General features: G+C 40.7%; 1 protein-coding gene across 1 annotated transcript; it reads left to right on the forward strand.

The window, feature by feature from the left end:
* The first annotated feature begins 7,289 nt into the window (after window positions 1–7,289).
* Window positions 7,290–14,676, forward strand: DYNLT3 (dynein light chain Tctex-type 3). The gene is made up of 5 exons (XM_078065426.1): window positions 7,290–7,405; window positions 9,565–9,606; window positions 11,716–11,839; window positions 12,501–12,578; window positions 12,857–14,676. The coding sequence occupies exons 1-5, from the start codon at window positions 7,376–7,378 to the stop codon at window positions 12,931–12,933; spliced, it is 351 nt and encodes a 116-aa protein (XP_077921552.1). The 5' UTR covers window positions 7,290–7,375; the 3' UTR covers window positions 12,934–14,676.
* Window positions 14,677–16,843: the final 2,167 nt, after the last annotated feature.

A 16,843-nucleotide genomic window follows, 5' to 3' on the forward strand; every position in this document is an offset into this window, starting at 1 on the left:
AACCATTTCCTTGATTGTGTAAGGAACTTGCTGTATGCACACTAGAGAATAAAACTCCTGTTTCTACGCTTCCAAAAAAAACAACAAACAAACAAACAAACCCACTCCCTCTTGGCTGGTTCTATCTCCTGAGCATATAAAAGTACTCGCATCTCCATTACCTTCAGATAGCACTCTTTCCCTTTATCCATATTCCTCTAGCTTTTGCCCTCTATCTCTCCACACTGCATTGCCAGTCTATCACCACAAAATGATAGATTGTGTTATCCTTATATTTTTCAAATCCTCTGCAATTGTGGTTCTGACCCCACCACTTCATTGAAACAGCTCTGATTAAAGTCAGCAGAATCCTTCTAACTGCATAATTCAATTCATAATTCTTTACCTGGCATTCCACACCACTAATCACTCGCTCTTTGAAACTGCGTATCAGTCAGCTATTGCTGCATAAAAAACCACTCCAGAAGTTAGTGGCTTAAAACAACAATCACTGACTGTTTCAACATAAGTGTGCAGGTCAGATGGAGGTTGGTTGATCTAGGCTAGGCTTAGCTGGTGGTGGCTTATCCTTCTGCTGTGTCCAGTGAGCTACCCAGGCTAGTTCTTCTCCCAGCAGAGATGTGAGAGAACAGGCCCAGTTGTGCAAGCTGCTTTTCGAATCTCTTTGTGTCACATCTGCTAACATTCCATTGGGTAAGGTATGTCATGTGGTCAAACCTAGCGTCAGAGTGGGAGAGCACTGAAAATTTACGTAATACTAGGAGTAGATATAAGGAGGGTGAAAAATTAGTCATTAGTGTAATTTATCTACTCTATCACTCAGTGTATTTTTTCAATGTGTGATATCACTTCTTCTATAATTGCTTTTTCTCTTTCTTTCTGGGGGGCTCTTCTGATGCCCACCTCTTGGATGTGTTTCCTCATATTTCAAACTCAGTGCTCCTTTTTCTCCTCACTCTGCATTCCCCCCCCCCACCATATTCAGGAGTCCTACTTTTATATCTCCACATGTACCCTTTCTCTAGCCAAATGGAAGCATTTGTAATCTTCCACATGCGTTGTACTTTTTCATGCCTCATGCTTTTAAACATTCTGTTACTTCTTCCTGGCAGTTTCACTGCCCTTAGCCTGGTTACCATCAGCCCTCTTCCACGAGTCAGCTCAGCTAAAGCATCACCTTCCCTGCTTCCCCCATCCCTCAAAGTCCAAGCTAGTGTTACAACATAGTAAGCCATCAACAAACATTTGTTGAGATGGTTATTTAAAATGAAAATATGTATTTAATTCTATTCCAAATTTAAAAAAATCCAAGTCTACTGGGCAAAGACAAAACACCAAAATTTGTTTTAGCCTACAGAGATAAAAGGTGACACAGAAACAGATTTTGTACTGCTTTTTCCTCCTACATGTCTTCAAGAAAAATTCACAATGTGGTATGTGATAGCTGGAAGTGAATGATTCGTTTTATTTTGACCTCAAATATAACCTCTAAATGATAGGCCTTAAACAGTTTTTTTTCCCCCTAGTGGATGACATACTATTTTCTGAAGTTGACCTTCACTTTCCTTGTTTATATAAATGGCTGAATGCTTCTCTTTTGGTAAAAGCACACTATGTCCTACCATGGACTATGCAATGCTCAAGTAAATATGAAGGAATAAGTAAACATAATTCTATCAAAACACTTTCTCCTGCAGCTTCCTCAAGTGGAGTTTTATTATAAACTTTCTGATAAATAATTCACTGAGAAATTACATATTCATAATCCCTTGGTAGCACGGCACAGTATGAATGCCATAAACCTGACAAGTGGTCAAGGGTACAGACTGTTGGCCTAGAAGTAAACAAGCCACTACAGGTAAGTGTTCCAAAAGCACCACTGCTTTGTTGATGAAAGACAACTTACCAGTAAAGACTCACATAGGAGAGTTCAAAAGGAACAAAAATAATTGAAATGGAACCATAGAACATTCTGGGTTCCATAACACCACTCTGCCCCACCACACATCCCTTTTAGCTCTCATTCATTCATTAAAAAAACAAAAACATTTATTGAATCAGGCATTCTCTGCTCTAGAAACACAACAAGAAGCAGAATAGACCAGGTACCTGGTTGGGAGGTTTACACATGCATGACAGATACGAGTCAAATAAGTGGGCAGTTACAATAAACCCTAGAAGGGGTGAGATGAAAAACAAAGGAGAAAGAAGAAGAAAAATATTTTTCCATAGTCTATAAGAAAGAAAGAAAGGTCAAAGAACTGGTAGAGGGATTCCCACTTCTGTTATAAGAAAAGCACAGAACAGCAAGGCATGCAAGTGTGTTCTTATGGCAGATGGCAAAGAGTGAAAAGAGGCCTCATACGATGGATTCCATTTCTTGGTGAAGTGGGAAGCAATATGCAGACAGTGACAGGAAATTTCTGGAGTCACAAGGTTGGAGAGTGAGAGAGTGTGTATAAAAGCCGTGGTGGAGAACCAGTGCTGAGCGGACCAGAGAATTATCAGAGGTTTCCCCTGCTGCTCTGAAAGCCCCACTGTGGGTGGAGGCCACAGAGTTATGGAGGCGCCCGTTGGTTCGCTGAGAGGCATTTTCTGCCAGCCTGAGGTAGGTAGAGAAAAAGCAAGTGAGTTGGAGCCATTCAAGTGTTAAATGTTTAGCCAACAAAGAATCAAAGGAAATCATACCTTTTTTCACTTTGTGATGGCTCCTAAAAGAAACAGCCAAAACCCAAATTCCATAATGACCCCAGGAGACATGTCCCCCAGTGAGGGCCTTCTTCCCATCTGAACAAATTCCTGCCACATGGACCCAATAGCCTCACCATAATGACGGGCACGCTCCAGGCTCTGGATCCCCCATTCCATCAAACATTAGCTAGGGGTGAAACAGAGGTGAGACCTGGGGGGACAGAAACTCCTTTTGGAACAGTTTCTATTGTTCTCCATGCCCTTGTCTGTATCTGGAAAGAAGACAGTTGGGCCTTGAATATTTTCATCAGAGCTGATCCCTAAGTTTGATAGCTTGGAATAGAGGAATGGGAAATGTGTTTAATCATGTTGTCTCGGCACATTGTTCAACATCTGTATCATCCATATCTTGACCTAAGGAAGAGGGTATATAATGATGATTATTACGATGAGAACTATACGCGTGATCCCTTGGTGTCAACTGAGGTCAATCTATATATGTTTATATTTGATTATGCCTTTGAAAACTAGGGATGGATCATGTGTTGAATAAGCGTACATGATTAATGTTAGTTCTTAGCAAATGCTTTGTTATGTGGAAACCAGGGCACAAAATGCTCATTTTCAGTGTTATTTTCTCCCTGTACAAAAGTTGCTTTGTCTTAAAATTAACCACTTTAAAGGTTCTCATCTGGCCCATGAATAAATATTTATAATGTGCTTTGACTATGAAGAGGGTCATTAGCATATAAACTTGGACAATGAATTACTTCCTCTGATAAGGATGCAGATTTGTGAAGAGCAAAAATGACTAAACTTAATGAAGGCATTTTATGCTTGTAAATACCTTATCCGGTCCTTCAAAATCATCAAGAAATGTCCTTTATGAGACATGGTTTAGAAGAATCACAGAAATTAAGAGCTGGGTGAGACTTAATAGGTTTCCTTGCACCTGTTCTTTCTCTGAATCAATACAGAACTGACTCATGGAGTACATTTATTTTTTAACCAGTTTATGGTTCCCTTCAGGGCAATAAAGCACCATAATAGACAAAAGGGTCACAGTCTATACCCTGAATCAAAAGGTCAGCCTTTCTTGCCACTAAAAGAGAGACACTAAATAAGACTTTTTTCCCCTCTCTAATGTAAGGAAATATTCTGAGTATTGAGATTTGTTTCAAGTTTGTAATTTGTGCATGAGCTGGGTGTGGATTGCCCATAACATGAGTAAAATTTTTAGTTCAATGAACGGTTCAAAAATTGCCGCCTTTGCTAGAAATGGCAAGAGGAGGGACCAAAACACACAAATAAACGAATCCCCTAAACCTTAGCCAAAACCATTCTTTTTTTTTTTTTAAGATTTTATTTATTCATTTGACAGAGAGAGAGAGAGACAGAGAGAGCACAAGCAGGGGGAGCGGCAGGCAGAGGGAGAAGCAGACTCCCCTTGGAGCAGGGAACCCGATGCGGGGCTCGATCCCAGGACCCCGGGATCATGACCTGAGCCAAAGGCAGACACTTCACTGACCGAGCCACCCACACACCCCAGCCAAAAACATTCTTATGGTTTCCTGCAACTGTGTGAACAAGCAGAGCATACCAGAGACCTAAATGTAATCTCACCTTTTGCTGCATGAACAAGTACTAAATCATGATAAAAATTCATGGCAGAGACTAGGACAGGAAAGAGAGGAAAGAACATAAGCTGCATACCTCATATAGAATCTATGAGTCTGCAGGAAAGGCAGCAACCTGTAGAGGCAAGTCTTTCTTTTTCTTCCCTGGTGCCTGCTTACCTCCCCCTAGCCAATGTGCTCATCGTGGTAGAGCAGGCTCGGCTTTGTACTCGGCGATCCTCTTTCACTCACGTCCCCCCGACCACCCCAAATAGCAAAAAGCCAGAGAAGGACATCAAATAAAAGCCACAGAAGCTGATAAAAGCACTGTCCACCAGCTGTGACACCAATACCAAGCTTCTTATACTCCCTAGTAATGCACCCCTCCCCTGGCTTCCAGGCCCACGGTATGATGATAGAATGAGTGAATGAAGGCACCAAGTAGGAGAGGATCTTCCTTGCTCCTTAGATCTATTTTTCTCTTCAGTCATCTGACTTTCTGACCCTCACTCTCTTTCTTCCCATCTCACTTCTCCTAAAACCCTCGCCGCAGTAATTCTCTGACCCCTTTGGACCTTGGATGCCACGAACCTATTGCTTTTTCACTGTTCATTGCTACTTACTCAGCTTGGAATCCGTGATCTATCAGCACACTCCCTCCTCTGAAAATGCCTTCAAATCCCATGATCCTCTCTTCCTCAGTTAAAATCACCTGCAGACATCCTAACCCTGGTTAATCCTACTCTTCTCACGCTCCCAAGGGCTGAATGGGACTGGAGCCCGAGGCCTCCATAACTAGTTTCGCTTTGAAATTTAGGACCACTCCCTTCCGCTCTGAGAAAACACAATGTTCTCTCTCATCTAACTTCCAATTTTGAATCCAACTTCTAATCTAACTTTCGAGTTCCCATCTAACTTCTTCACATCATTCAAATGATCACTTAAACGTTTTTTTCAGAGGAACCTTCCCTTATCACCTCAACCCAAATAGCCTCTCCCCCATCACACTTCATTCCCTCGCTTTGCTTAGATCATCTTCGTAACGCTTCTCACTACCTGACGTCCCACACACGTGTATACATATATACGTACAAATATACATAAATGCCATAGAGACAGGGAGTTTTTCCTGTCTCTCACCTTCAACACTATTATTTTGTGTAACATAGGTTTTGTTGTGGGGCCTGCCCTGTGCCTTGTGCGATGTTTAGCAGCGTCCGTGGCCTCCACTCACTATATGCTAGTGGCACCCACGCTAGCTCTGATGGTCAAAAATGTCTCCAGGCTTATCAAATGTTTGCAGGAGCCCCAAGGGGAAAAATCGCCCTGATTGAGAACCATTGCTCTAACGCAATGCCTGGCCCACAGTGGGTGCTAAATGAACATTTGATGAATGAATGAACGACCGAATCACAGGTCACAAAGAAGCCCCAAGAATTAATATAATTTATCGCTCTCACTTCCAGCAGAACCATGTTTAAGTCTTACCAGAAAACGTGAACTTACTTTGTTTTAGGGGGAAAGAAAGGATTTTGTGCCAAGCGTTCTCAACCCTGACTACATGTTTTAATCACCAGGGGAAGCTTTTGAAAAACTACTGATGCCAGGCTCCTCTCCAGAGCAACTAAATCAGAATCTCAGGAGGTGGGGTCTAGCCTAGATCATTTTTAAAACCTCCTCTTATGATTCTGATTTGCAGCCAAAGTTCACTTCCTGTTCTTTTCAACCCTCCAAAGACTAATTCCATAGCATAGCGATCGTCAGCAGATAGGACATTTCTCCTCACACGTCTACACTGGCGACCAGTGCTTTTGAAAGGAAGGAAAGTGTATATGAGCATAGTAACTTCTTGCTCCATTTATATCGTCTATTCCCTGCCCTATTGTTGGTCCATGTTCATCCTAAATAAAACAATTTAAAAATTAGTGTTCTACTCTTGGTCATTAGTTCTGATAATTAGGAAAATTGTATTACCTTGCTATTTTCTTTGGTAGTAATAGTTTTGCTATGCTGTCATATTGGGACCAGATATTATAAAGGCCTTAAAATAGTACTGTGTGAAAGTCTTGATTTATAGTAGCTCACATACTAAAAACAAAAGGATTATAGACGTGGATGCCTGAAGCAGAACCCATAGCGAAGCAGGGTTAGCACTACAAATTAGAGAGGTCCACCAATATTTATATATTTATATAACATATGATGGTCTATTAGTGAGAACATTAATAACTGTGATTTTAAGTGTCTTATTCAAGTACACAGAATTTTTCATTCCCAAAGTGGTACCTCATAACTTGAAAAATGAACTCTGGTTCTCAAAGATGAATAGTTCTGAAGTGAACTAAATACTTTCTCATTCTAGAAAAGGTTTCTTATGGGAGTTACCTGTTTCCCTGTGATTGCAAAACAAGTAGGCATAATACCTGTCACCATATTGCAATAACTTCGGTACGCAAAATATCCTGAGAAAGGAGAAACAGTCCTCCTCTATGAAGCTTTTCTGCAGTAACTCGGACATGACGCACAACTTAGGAGAACCCGGTAACAAAGTGCACACAATCAAGTAAACAGGCCAATTTGGTTCAGCCTAGCTCATAAGATGAGAGCAGAGAATGCAGAGGCCTGAGATTCAGAAGCCCTGGGGTCCGGTTAATAACCACGTGCCCTTGCCCAAATTATGGCGCCTCTCTGAGCTCCAGTTTTACTTGTAAAATAAGAGTTGGACTAGAATACTAATGAAACTTCCAACTTTGATTTAGAAGAGTAAAATCGAATAGTGGTTGTGATAAGCTGAGTAATGCATCCCCTGCCACCCCTACTCCTGCCCCACAAAAGATGTCCACATCTGCAAATCCCTGGAACCTGTGAATATGTTATCTCACATGGCAAAAGGCACTTTGCAGAGATGATGAAGTTCAGGACCTTGAGAGAGAGACAGAAGGAGAAGACATGAGGATGGAAGTATATAAATGGTATATAAATGGGGGCGGGGCCTCCCCGGAGGCCATTGCGCGGCCGCGGAGTTTGACCCGCCCGCCGCTCCGCCCCCCGGGAAAGTCGGTGCCACCATGGAGGAGTACCACCGCCACTGCGACGAGGTACCGCCCCTCGGCCGCCCGCGGACGACCCCCGCCCCCGCCCGCCTCACCGAGGCGTCTCGGTCGGGTGGTCTCTCGGCGCCGGGCGGCCCCGAGAGTCGGGGTGCGGCGCCCTCCGAGCCCGGGTCCACCCCTCCCCTCCGGGCCGGGACCCGCCCCGCCTGGCCCGGCCCCGGCCCCCCGGCCCCCCGACCCCCCGACCCCGAGGCCCTGAGGGTGGGCTGAGAGTCGGGGTGGCTGGGGCGTCTGGGAGCACGCGGGGCGGGCGGGGAATCGGGGCCGAGGGGTGGAAGGCCGGACTCGGGGTGCGTGGGGTGGGGATGGGGTGTCGGGCGCCGCCCGTCTGAGAGACGGGCCTTAGAAACCTGTCTGCCCGGCGGCTTCCTCCGCCCCTTGGCGTCCCCGAAGCAGGTGCCGCAGCCTGGCGAGCGAGGCCCTGATGGCAGAGCCGCTCCGCGGCACTCTCGCCTGGGTGGGCTGGAAGGAGGTGCTTCATGGATTACGAGCCCTTGCTTACTGACTCAGGCTTCCCGGCACCTCACCAGAACCCCATGATGTCAGCTGTTATCTTCCTGTTACTGATGGGGACCCTGACTTTCATGGCGACTAAGTGATTTGCCCAAAGTTAAAACTGCCAAGAATGACAGATGCTCCATTTGAACTCTACAACCCTGGCTCCACTTAACCTTTAGGAGGGTAAGGCCTTTTGGATCCCAGCATAACCTGTGACAGGCCTGAAGGGCAGAAGAGACTAAGACATTTTCTGTCCAGTGGTAGCCACAGGTGAATGATGTAGTGAAATGAAAGTAGGCACCTGGAGGAGGTGCCACAGAAAATGGTGTGTTATTAGACCCCTGGAAAGGGCTTCCGGTCCATCCATCTGTAGGTGGGATTCTGCTGAAGCTACAACCACACTTAAATTCATTAGTTCTGTGATGCAGGTAGCACACACACTTGTAGGTTAGTGGGCAAGTATTCTTATTTTAGAAATTGAGGCACAAGCAGTTTCACTCTCAGACAGATCCCCCGACAAGTGCTAGTCTCCTGACTCCTAAGAGGGTTCTGTACTGCAGTACTTCCTAAATATATTTAAAAAGAAATAAAATTACATGTGTTACCATGGCCACCCAGTACTACCTGATTATTTAGTGACCTTCCAAATCGAAGTGAAATGGACATCACTTAATCTGTAGGCCACTTTTGAAAATCGATAATGGCCTTATTTTAAGGTAAAATGGTAATTTTGAGAGGGTCAAAATGTGAGAGCTGTTTTCGCAATCCTCATTATTTAGGATTTTATTCCTTTGTTGTTGGGGAATTCTCTGGTGTAATTAAGTGAGTTGAAAATATTTTAAATCTATACTCAAGATGATACTTAGTTCCAGGATTGTTTTTTGAACTAATTTTAAGTTGCACAGTGGGATTTTCAAAAATGGTGATGTCATAAAGCACCTAAAACGTCTCCATGGAAACAAATCATGTATTACCTGAAGAGTTTGGGTTTAGATTGTAATCTTATCACATAGCCTAGTTCTCTACTCTAGGACACTTGGATGTCATTAATAGTTGCTTTTAACTCAGAATTCTGTCAAGCCACTCCACAGCAAAGATTAAGTTGCCAGGCCTATTATAGTATTAAAGTGACATTAATTTAGATCAAGCATTTTCATAATCTCTAACTCAGGAAAGCCCCATTTTTGCCCCGCCTAAGTTAAAAAACAAAATTGAAAACAGTATACTAATCAGTCTCTTCTCATGGACCACCTCATTCCTACTTTTCCTATATACTGATGTATGTGTGTACATCTTTATATCCTCCTCCTGCTGGTTCCTGAGCTTTACAATACAAAGATTCTCAATCTAGGACATTCATCAAAATCACCAGTAAAGCACCGTTAAAAAAATGTGGTTGCCCAGGCTGTGCCCCAGACCTAATGAATCAAAATCTCGAGGGAGGGAGGTAGGGAAAGCATTCTGCAACTTTAGAAGTGTTCTCAGTGGGATTAGCCGCCTCGGTAGAACTGACTCCCCTTATCACTATGGTCTGCTGTCACTAATACCTGCTCAGGCCAGCCTAGGGTATTCTGTGTGTCGTCACAGCTATAAATAAAAGGAAGTCTGTGTTGAAAGCGGCTGTATCTTTTGTTTCCCCCCTTTAGGTTGGCTTCAATGCTGATGAAGCGCACAATATCGTTAAAGAGGTGAGTTACACATCTCGTTCATCTTGAAGCTTGCTGCATTGATTGAAACTTTAAAAAGCTCTGTTTTGACTTCCAGTACAAAGTTAGAAACCTTACTATTAAAACAAGATTTTTAATATTTACTCACTTTTTATAGGGGTGCTTCATAGAGACGGGCCTTAACAAGGTGTTTTGTTGTATGCTATCAGGCATCCTGGAGCTTACTCTGAAAGTGATATTGGAGTATTAGTCTAGAAAACTGGTTTGCTGTTTTGTAAAATTGATGTTCTGTCTTTTGAATAAAAGAAGTTTTATTCCGGTCGGCCAAATATTATTTTAAATGTTAATGCTATAGAAGTATGTGTGTGTGTGTGTGTATATCTCTCGCACACACACACTTTTATATAGGTAAATTATATGTAAAATATATGTCAAAAGACCCTAGAAATATGCTTTTTTAGCCCAATTAATTGGAAAAATAATCACTTACCATCTTATAGACACTGATATGATGCTAAATCAAAACCTTAAATATTTGAAACATGAAATCTGGTCCTCCTAGTAGGCAAGTAGACAAGAAGTTCTATTTGGGAATCAGTTCTGGCAGAGAAACTTGAATTACTCTAGTTGTATCACATACAGACTACACGGTGGGTAAGGTATTTATGAACACTTTTAATAGTCCTGAGTCATTTTTCACTGTGCCAAATCCTAGGGAAAAAATGAGCTGGCCCAGAAGGCAACCTTGTATTGTGGGTATGGTGGCTGGGTCTGTGTCCTGGCAGGCTCTACCTGCCTTTAGTCTGGGCTGGACTGGCTTGCCCTCTGGGCATTAAGCACCTCCTCAGTCCATCCTGAGATGGTGCCTCACCTGTCTGAATGTTCTAGGGCACAAGCTCACCAAGAACTCATCCAGGGCTGGCCTTGTACAGCTAGGATCAACCCGAGGTCTGAGAAAGCTAGACAAGCACCGGAAAATCCTGCCATATTTTTATAGTTCAGATTCATGTATTAGAACTATGTAGTACAGCATGATGACTCCAATTAACAATACTGTATTGTATACTCGAAACCTGCTGAGAGTAGATCTTAAATGTTTCCACCACAAAGGCAAAAAGTGGTAACTGCATGGAGGGATGGATAATGTTAACTAACCTTATTGTGATCATTTCACAATATATCTGTGTATCAAATCATCACATTGTACACCTTGAACTTACACACTGTTATGTGTCAGTTACATCTCAGTAAAGCCGGAAAAAATAAAATAACAGCAGCGGTAAGGATGATGATGATCTGTAAGGTTGCATAACTGCTTACTCTGTCTCAGTCACTGTACTTGAGCGCTTGACATTCATGATCTCACTCCCTCCTCACACCAACCTGATAAGATGAAGCTCTGATCTCTAAGGATTAGGAAAATAGGGGCTCCGAGAGGTTAAGTCACTTGCAAAAGGTCACAGTGAGTAGGTGGCAGAAGTGACCTTGCACCTAAGCTTGTGATACTAAACCGGTGCTCTTAATCAGGCATCAGAAGTGGACGTGAGTGAGCACTGGAAAATTATTCAGCTGTCTTGTGCTAGAGCCCCTGAAAAGTGGTGTTTGTTGATTTACTTTTAGTAGCAGGAGGTGGTAGCTTTATAGCTAAGTAATTACATAATATAAACAAAAATGTAATTATTACACATGAGAATTCTATTTTTAAATTGGACTCCTGCTTTATTTCGAGCATCTGAAACCTAAGGTTCAAATCCCAGCTGTTTCAAAGCCAACCTTTAACCAGTTAATATCACCCTTTCTTAATCTTCACTCCCTTCCATAATCCTTTTGTGACATAGCTTATCATCCTCGATTAGTCTTTCTGGTGTTACAGATTTCTTTTATTAGCTTCTCTTCTAGTTCTTTACAACAGAGGCCAAGTCCTGTTTATCTTTATATGGCCCGTAGTATCTCGTAGAGTGAGATAGTACATGCAGGAACGCCCTGAAAATTCTAAAACAGCTAGAGACAGGGCATAATAAATATTTACCAGATGCATATTTTCTAAGATGCTTTTTGGGGTTAATTTTTTTTTTGAATAAATTTTTGCTGTGATTTGTATATGTCTTTAACTATCCTCTGCCCTTTTAGTGTATAGATGGGGTCTTGGGTGGTGAAGATTATAACCAGAACAACATCAACCAATGGACTGCAAGCATAGTGGAACAATCCTTGACACATTTGGTTAAGTTGGGAAAAGCTTATAAATATATTGGTAAGTATCAGTGTCCTTCCTCACTAGTTTACTCCCCTTTGTCCTCACGGTCTTCTCTGAACTTAGAGAATGTAAATGAGTGATAGACAAGTTGGATTCTAATAGGATATGAAGGACTTCTGGCTTATTCATCCAAAGATAATATTTGGTAATACCTAAAAGATGGAGATCTTTGCTACTCAGAAGCAGTTGGAGCTCCTGCCAGCCACCTACCTGTCCTTGGTAGCAGCACCTTTTACATTTGTATCAGCTACCTCCTTCCACCAAAACCACTCAGCCCTACCGTCTCCCCGTCAGGAGCTCCGTCCTCCTTACACGTACATAGGACGGTGAGGCACCTCATAGTAGTTGTTTGGAAAGTGTAATCTTTTCTTCATTTTTGTGTCTGGATTATGCCCATGGAGTGAGGCACGTGATTTGGCCCGGCTTTTTCTGCGGCATAATCACCAGTGGTCATGGCAATGGGCAACAGACTGGATCCAGTGGGGTCTAAATCGTGGTGGGAGATAATCAAGAGGACTTATTTTTTCTACTCTGTTTGCCGAAAGCTTTGTTTTCTGTTCTTTTTGCAGCTTGTAGAGCTCTGAACTCCAACACTTAGATATCTTAGATATCTTTGCCTTTGTTTGTCAGTGTTCTCACGCTGCGACTTTATTTTTAGTGACCTGTGCAGTGGTCCAAAGGAGCGCCTATGGCTTTCACACAGCCAGCTCATGTTTTTGGGATACTACATCTGACGGTAAGAGACCTTAAGCTGATTCATACAAAGTCCAACTTCTGGCAGGGTCAAACACTTATTATCAAATGCTTGTTTATCTCTAGATTTCGAAAAGGCTATCAACAGGATTGCTTTGTACCTAGCAATGAATATGCCTTCAGACAAATATGAAATGGGAAGATTTAACAGATTGCTGGAAATAAGATATTAAAACAGATGAAAAATGTATATATATATATTCCCTGGCAATTCTGATATTTTGCTGATATTTCAAAGTCCTTTTTTTGTGTGTGTTTCAGGAACCTGTACCGTAAGATGGGAGAACCGAACCATGAACTGTATTGTCAATGTTTTCGCCATTGCTATTGTCCTGTGACTGACTAAAAATGTTCGGCCAAAGCCATTAACTTAAGAATTTGTCAGTGTATCCTTTCTAAAAAGAGTAGTAGTTACTTATTAATGTGTTAGATGACAAGTGTGCAATATGCTTCAAAAGCTACCAATGAAAACTGAACATTATACAAGCAATCTCATAGTAAGTTGGCAGATTATCTCATGTTCTATCCGGCATCATTTAAATAGGAAAAATTTATTGTTGGCAAAAAACAAAAACAATTACGGCATGACATGAAAATATAATCTTATATTTACACCGGCTTTTCACTAACATGTACCTAAGAAGATGGGGAAATCCATCCAGATAATAAAATTCTCTTTCATCCAGAGAAGTTAACAGGGATAAATACATGACCAAAAAAAAAGATGCAAAGATAAATGTGGAGAAAATAATAACTAGCTAACACTTCTTAGTTTTTCATCTCTTCTCCTCACTTAGTTGTACGTATCATTTAGTAGAAATTAATTCTGTTCGTTTTTTTCCCTACCAACTATTACTACAGTAGCAACCATCATTGACTTGTTTACTTTTTCTGAGAATTGTCCAAACAGTTTTTTAAATTTAAAATTCTTGGATTTACATTTGAGAGCCAAATAAATCTGGTAACCTGAATTCCCTAGTTCCGCAAAATTCGGGACAGTGTGTGCTGAAAGGTACATGACACTGACAGCTGACTCACAACTGGCTCATTTCACATAGAGCCAACATTTATGGAATCCCTATTATATGCATATTTCTCTCTTAGCATTACAATTATCAATGTACTGTGCAAATGCTAAGTTACTTTTGGCACCTGTTCAGTTGGACAGCTAACATGCTTGGGGAAGAAATAATTGTTTTACAAGAAGAAAATGAATCTGGTTATCCATGTAGAAATAAGCAAAATGAAAAGCACTTATTGCTGACAGAGAATTATCGATGTCATTTTAAGCATTGCTCCTAGCAAGTAAAAAAATGCAAAGAATATGCAACTCTTAGTTAAAGGCCTTACTAAGCAGTGTGACTATACAGATGGTCAGTTTTGTCATTGCTTTAGTTACAACCATCTGTAAATAATTTAAATACTTATGACATGGGGTTCAAATTGAGTGGAGTCAAGTATAAATTAAAAGTATACAATCATTAGCAGGTTAATGAATATCTCAGGGCTTATGAAATGTAGTTAAATTTATTAAGAAAATAAAAGATGAAAAATTAGGGTACACAGCTGGTTGCCAAACGCAAAGTCAATCTGGTTATTTAGCCTGGAAAACAAAATTAATTTTGCATATTACCACTAACCCTAATATACATAGGGAGGGGAACCACAATTCATTGCATTTTGAGGGGAAAGGCAGGCTTAGTATTAGTACTGACAATATTAAGATAGTGATAGTATTCTTGTAGGAATACTATGTGCATGTTTGATATATTGCTGAATAATTGTTCAATGTTTAAGAAGAATATTAAGAAAATACAAGGATAGAGTTTCCTGTGGGTGATCTACATGTTTGGCACGTCAAAAATTCTCACAGCCATTACCTTTCTTATACGTTGCGCTGTTGGCTTTTGTGCCCTTGAAGATTATATTAGTGACCAAAATATCTGTTTGGTTAAGGCTTGCTTTTGATTATTGTTATTGAAGCCTGATTTTAAAGGAATAATAATCAAATATACCTCGTGAACTTGCTATCTGCTCTGTTTTTATTTAAAATACAATAAAGATTATCTTCCTGCGCTGTGCTTTTCGCTTCTTGCGTGATCATTGAATAGTTAAAGAAATGGCATTGTGCTTACTCTAAAAAATTCTAAAGGAATAAGGGAAAAAATAAATTAAAAAAAGAAAAAAAGAAATCTAATAAACTATGGATTTTAGTTAATAAAAAAGGAATAAGGGGAAGGAATGTCAGACCACATAGATAACAGCATACAGAATAAATACCATTAAAATAGCAACCCAAACCCAAGTGTTCAACATTACAACATAATTAATAGCTTCTATTTTATGCCTTTTACTCTCTGATCTTAACACAAAATTTCACTTTTAAAAAGTCCATGTAAAATACATTCTGTAACTATTTATTAGCTTTTAATGACTAGTTTTGGCAAGGAATTGTGTCCTGTTTGTCAACCTTCAATTGAGTTGTTGCTGTTTTGTGTTTTTTTTAATTAAAGACTTCATGTAAAATTAATGTATTCAAATGTAAGTAGTACCTCGGATTTTGGTACAGCTGCAGTTTTAGGTTTGTAAAGTGCCAGTATGCTGCCTTAAAATGATAGCAACAGCTCATTACATTTTCTCTAGTAAAACGTACTTTTTTGCTCTTCTCCCCAAGCTGGTTGTTACCTAATTATGAGTCACTGAAAGCATTTCACCACCTACAGTCATCATCACATTTTTAAAGTAACCTTACGATACTGCAGATTTTATTTTCAGAGTTTGAGTAAAAAAAAAAAAAAAAAAAACAACCCTCGTCTGTTCCTGATAAGTCTCTTAAAAGTGGGAGAAAACTCTGACTTTTTGTGACAAAGGAAGTTCTTTCATATAGCGACACCAAAGCAAAGTTTGAGAGATGGATTGAAAATTGCACCCCATGTGTTAGAATCTACCCAAGGGGAATTTGTTTTAAAATCCAGAAGGTGGAGCTACATTCATGGCTAGAAAGATTCAGGAAAATTGACTTTTGTGTATTTATGAAATTCCCTATAAAAGGATCTTAAACACTCAGCTCTTGCAAGATTTAGATGGCCATCATCCATAGACATTAAATGGTTCAGGTGATTCTAGTCCACCATGTTTAGTTGGAAACCCTGTAATTCTCACTGAGGTTCCACCTAATGTCCCTCTATGTCATCCTTGGCTATGTAGGATATATGGACAATCCAGGACTACTTAGAAACGACCCGCACTGCTTCATGAAAAGTGTCTCTTTCCAAAATGGTTTCTAAGGATCTCAGGGACGAAGCTGGGACTTTGAATAGACACTTGTAGCACCACTGATATGATACGTATCTTCCCTACAGGACACGAAACGTGGCCAACTCCCCCCGCTCTGGGATCCTTTAAAGGTATAAACTATATGGGGAAGTTTCTTTGCAGCTCTGCCTCACCAGGTCAGGGAATTTGATGCCTAGGCTTATCAAGTAATGTATATTTGACTTTCTTCATGCCAAAATACATACCTTTTTATTTTACTGAATGCTTCATCTTTTTAGGTACTTTTTTTTTTTATGAACACCAGCCTTTAAGGAGATATTTCAGTCTGGGTTTCTCAGGGCAGAGTTTTACACAAGCCAGTAATGAAAGTTCTGTCAACTCATTTTCATCCCCTCTAATACCTTACAGAGGAAATCTGCATGAAAATTATTAGATTTTGGCATGTACTGACCTTTCATTTTGTAGGCCAGGAATTTGAGTTAAGCTGCATGAGCGAACATAGCCTTTCATAGTTAATGCTCATACAGAATACCACCCAAAATGATCAGGGTTAGAATAATGGTTTCTTAATAATCAAATTAAGGCAAATTTTTTTTCTGTAAAGGGTCATCTAGTAAGTATTTGAGCCTCTGCAGGCCTTTGCAACTATTCAGGTATGCTAGTTGCAGAATGAAAGCAGCCACAGACAATGAGTAAGTGGGTGGGTGTGACCGTGTCCCAGGGAAACTACAAAAACAGGTGGCAGGCTCGCAGTTTACCAACCCCTGCGTTAAAGGAAAAAGTGTTTCCTGGCCACTTCAAAAATTAGATGTTAATGGATCTGAGAACTTTTTTTTCCCTTTTATTGTTCTCAGTTACACACAAAGGGACACAAAGCATTTTTATATATTATGTTTTTATTATCTTGGACTCAGAGGGACCTTATCAGTAAGCCCAACCTGTACTCTCTTTACAAAAAGAAAGAAGGGCTAT

This window comes from Halichoerus grypus, chromosome X (genome assembly GCF_964656455.1).
Source record: "Halichoerus grypus chromosome X, mHalGry1.hap1.1, whole genome shotgun sequence".
Taxonomy (NCBI): domain Eukaryota; kingdom Metazoa; phylum Chordata; class Mammalia; order Carnivora; family Phocidae; genus Halichoerus; species Halichoerus grypus.

What these genes read in the sequence shown, in the direction of transcription:
- DYNLT3 (XM_078065426.1), top strand. Translation starts at nt 7,376, where the DNA reads ATGGAGGAGTACCACCGCCACTGCGACGAG. An exon ending in ACCACCGCCACTGCGACGAG is followed by an intron (nt 7,406 to 9,564) that starts GTACCGCCCCTC and finishes TCCCCCCTTTAG; the next exon opens with GTTGGCTTCAATGCTGATGA. An exon ending in CGCACAATATCGTTAAAGAG is followed by an intron (nt 9,607 to 11,715) that starts GTGAGTTACACA and finishes CTGCCCTTTTAG; the next exon opens with TGTATAGATGGGGTCTTGGG.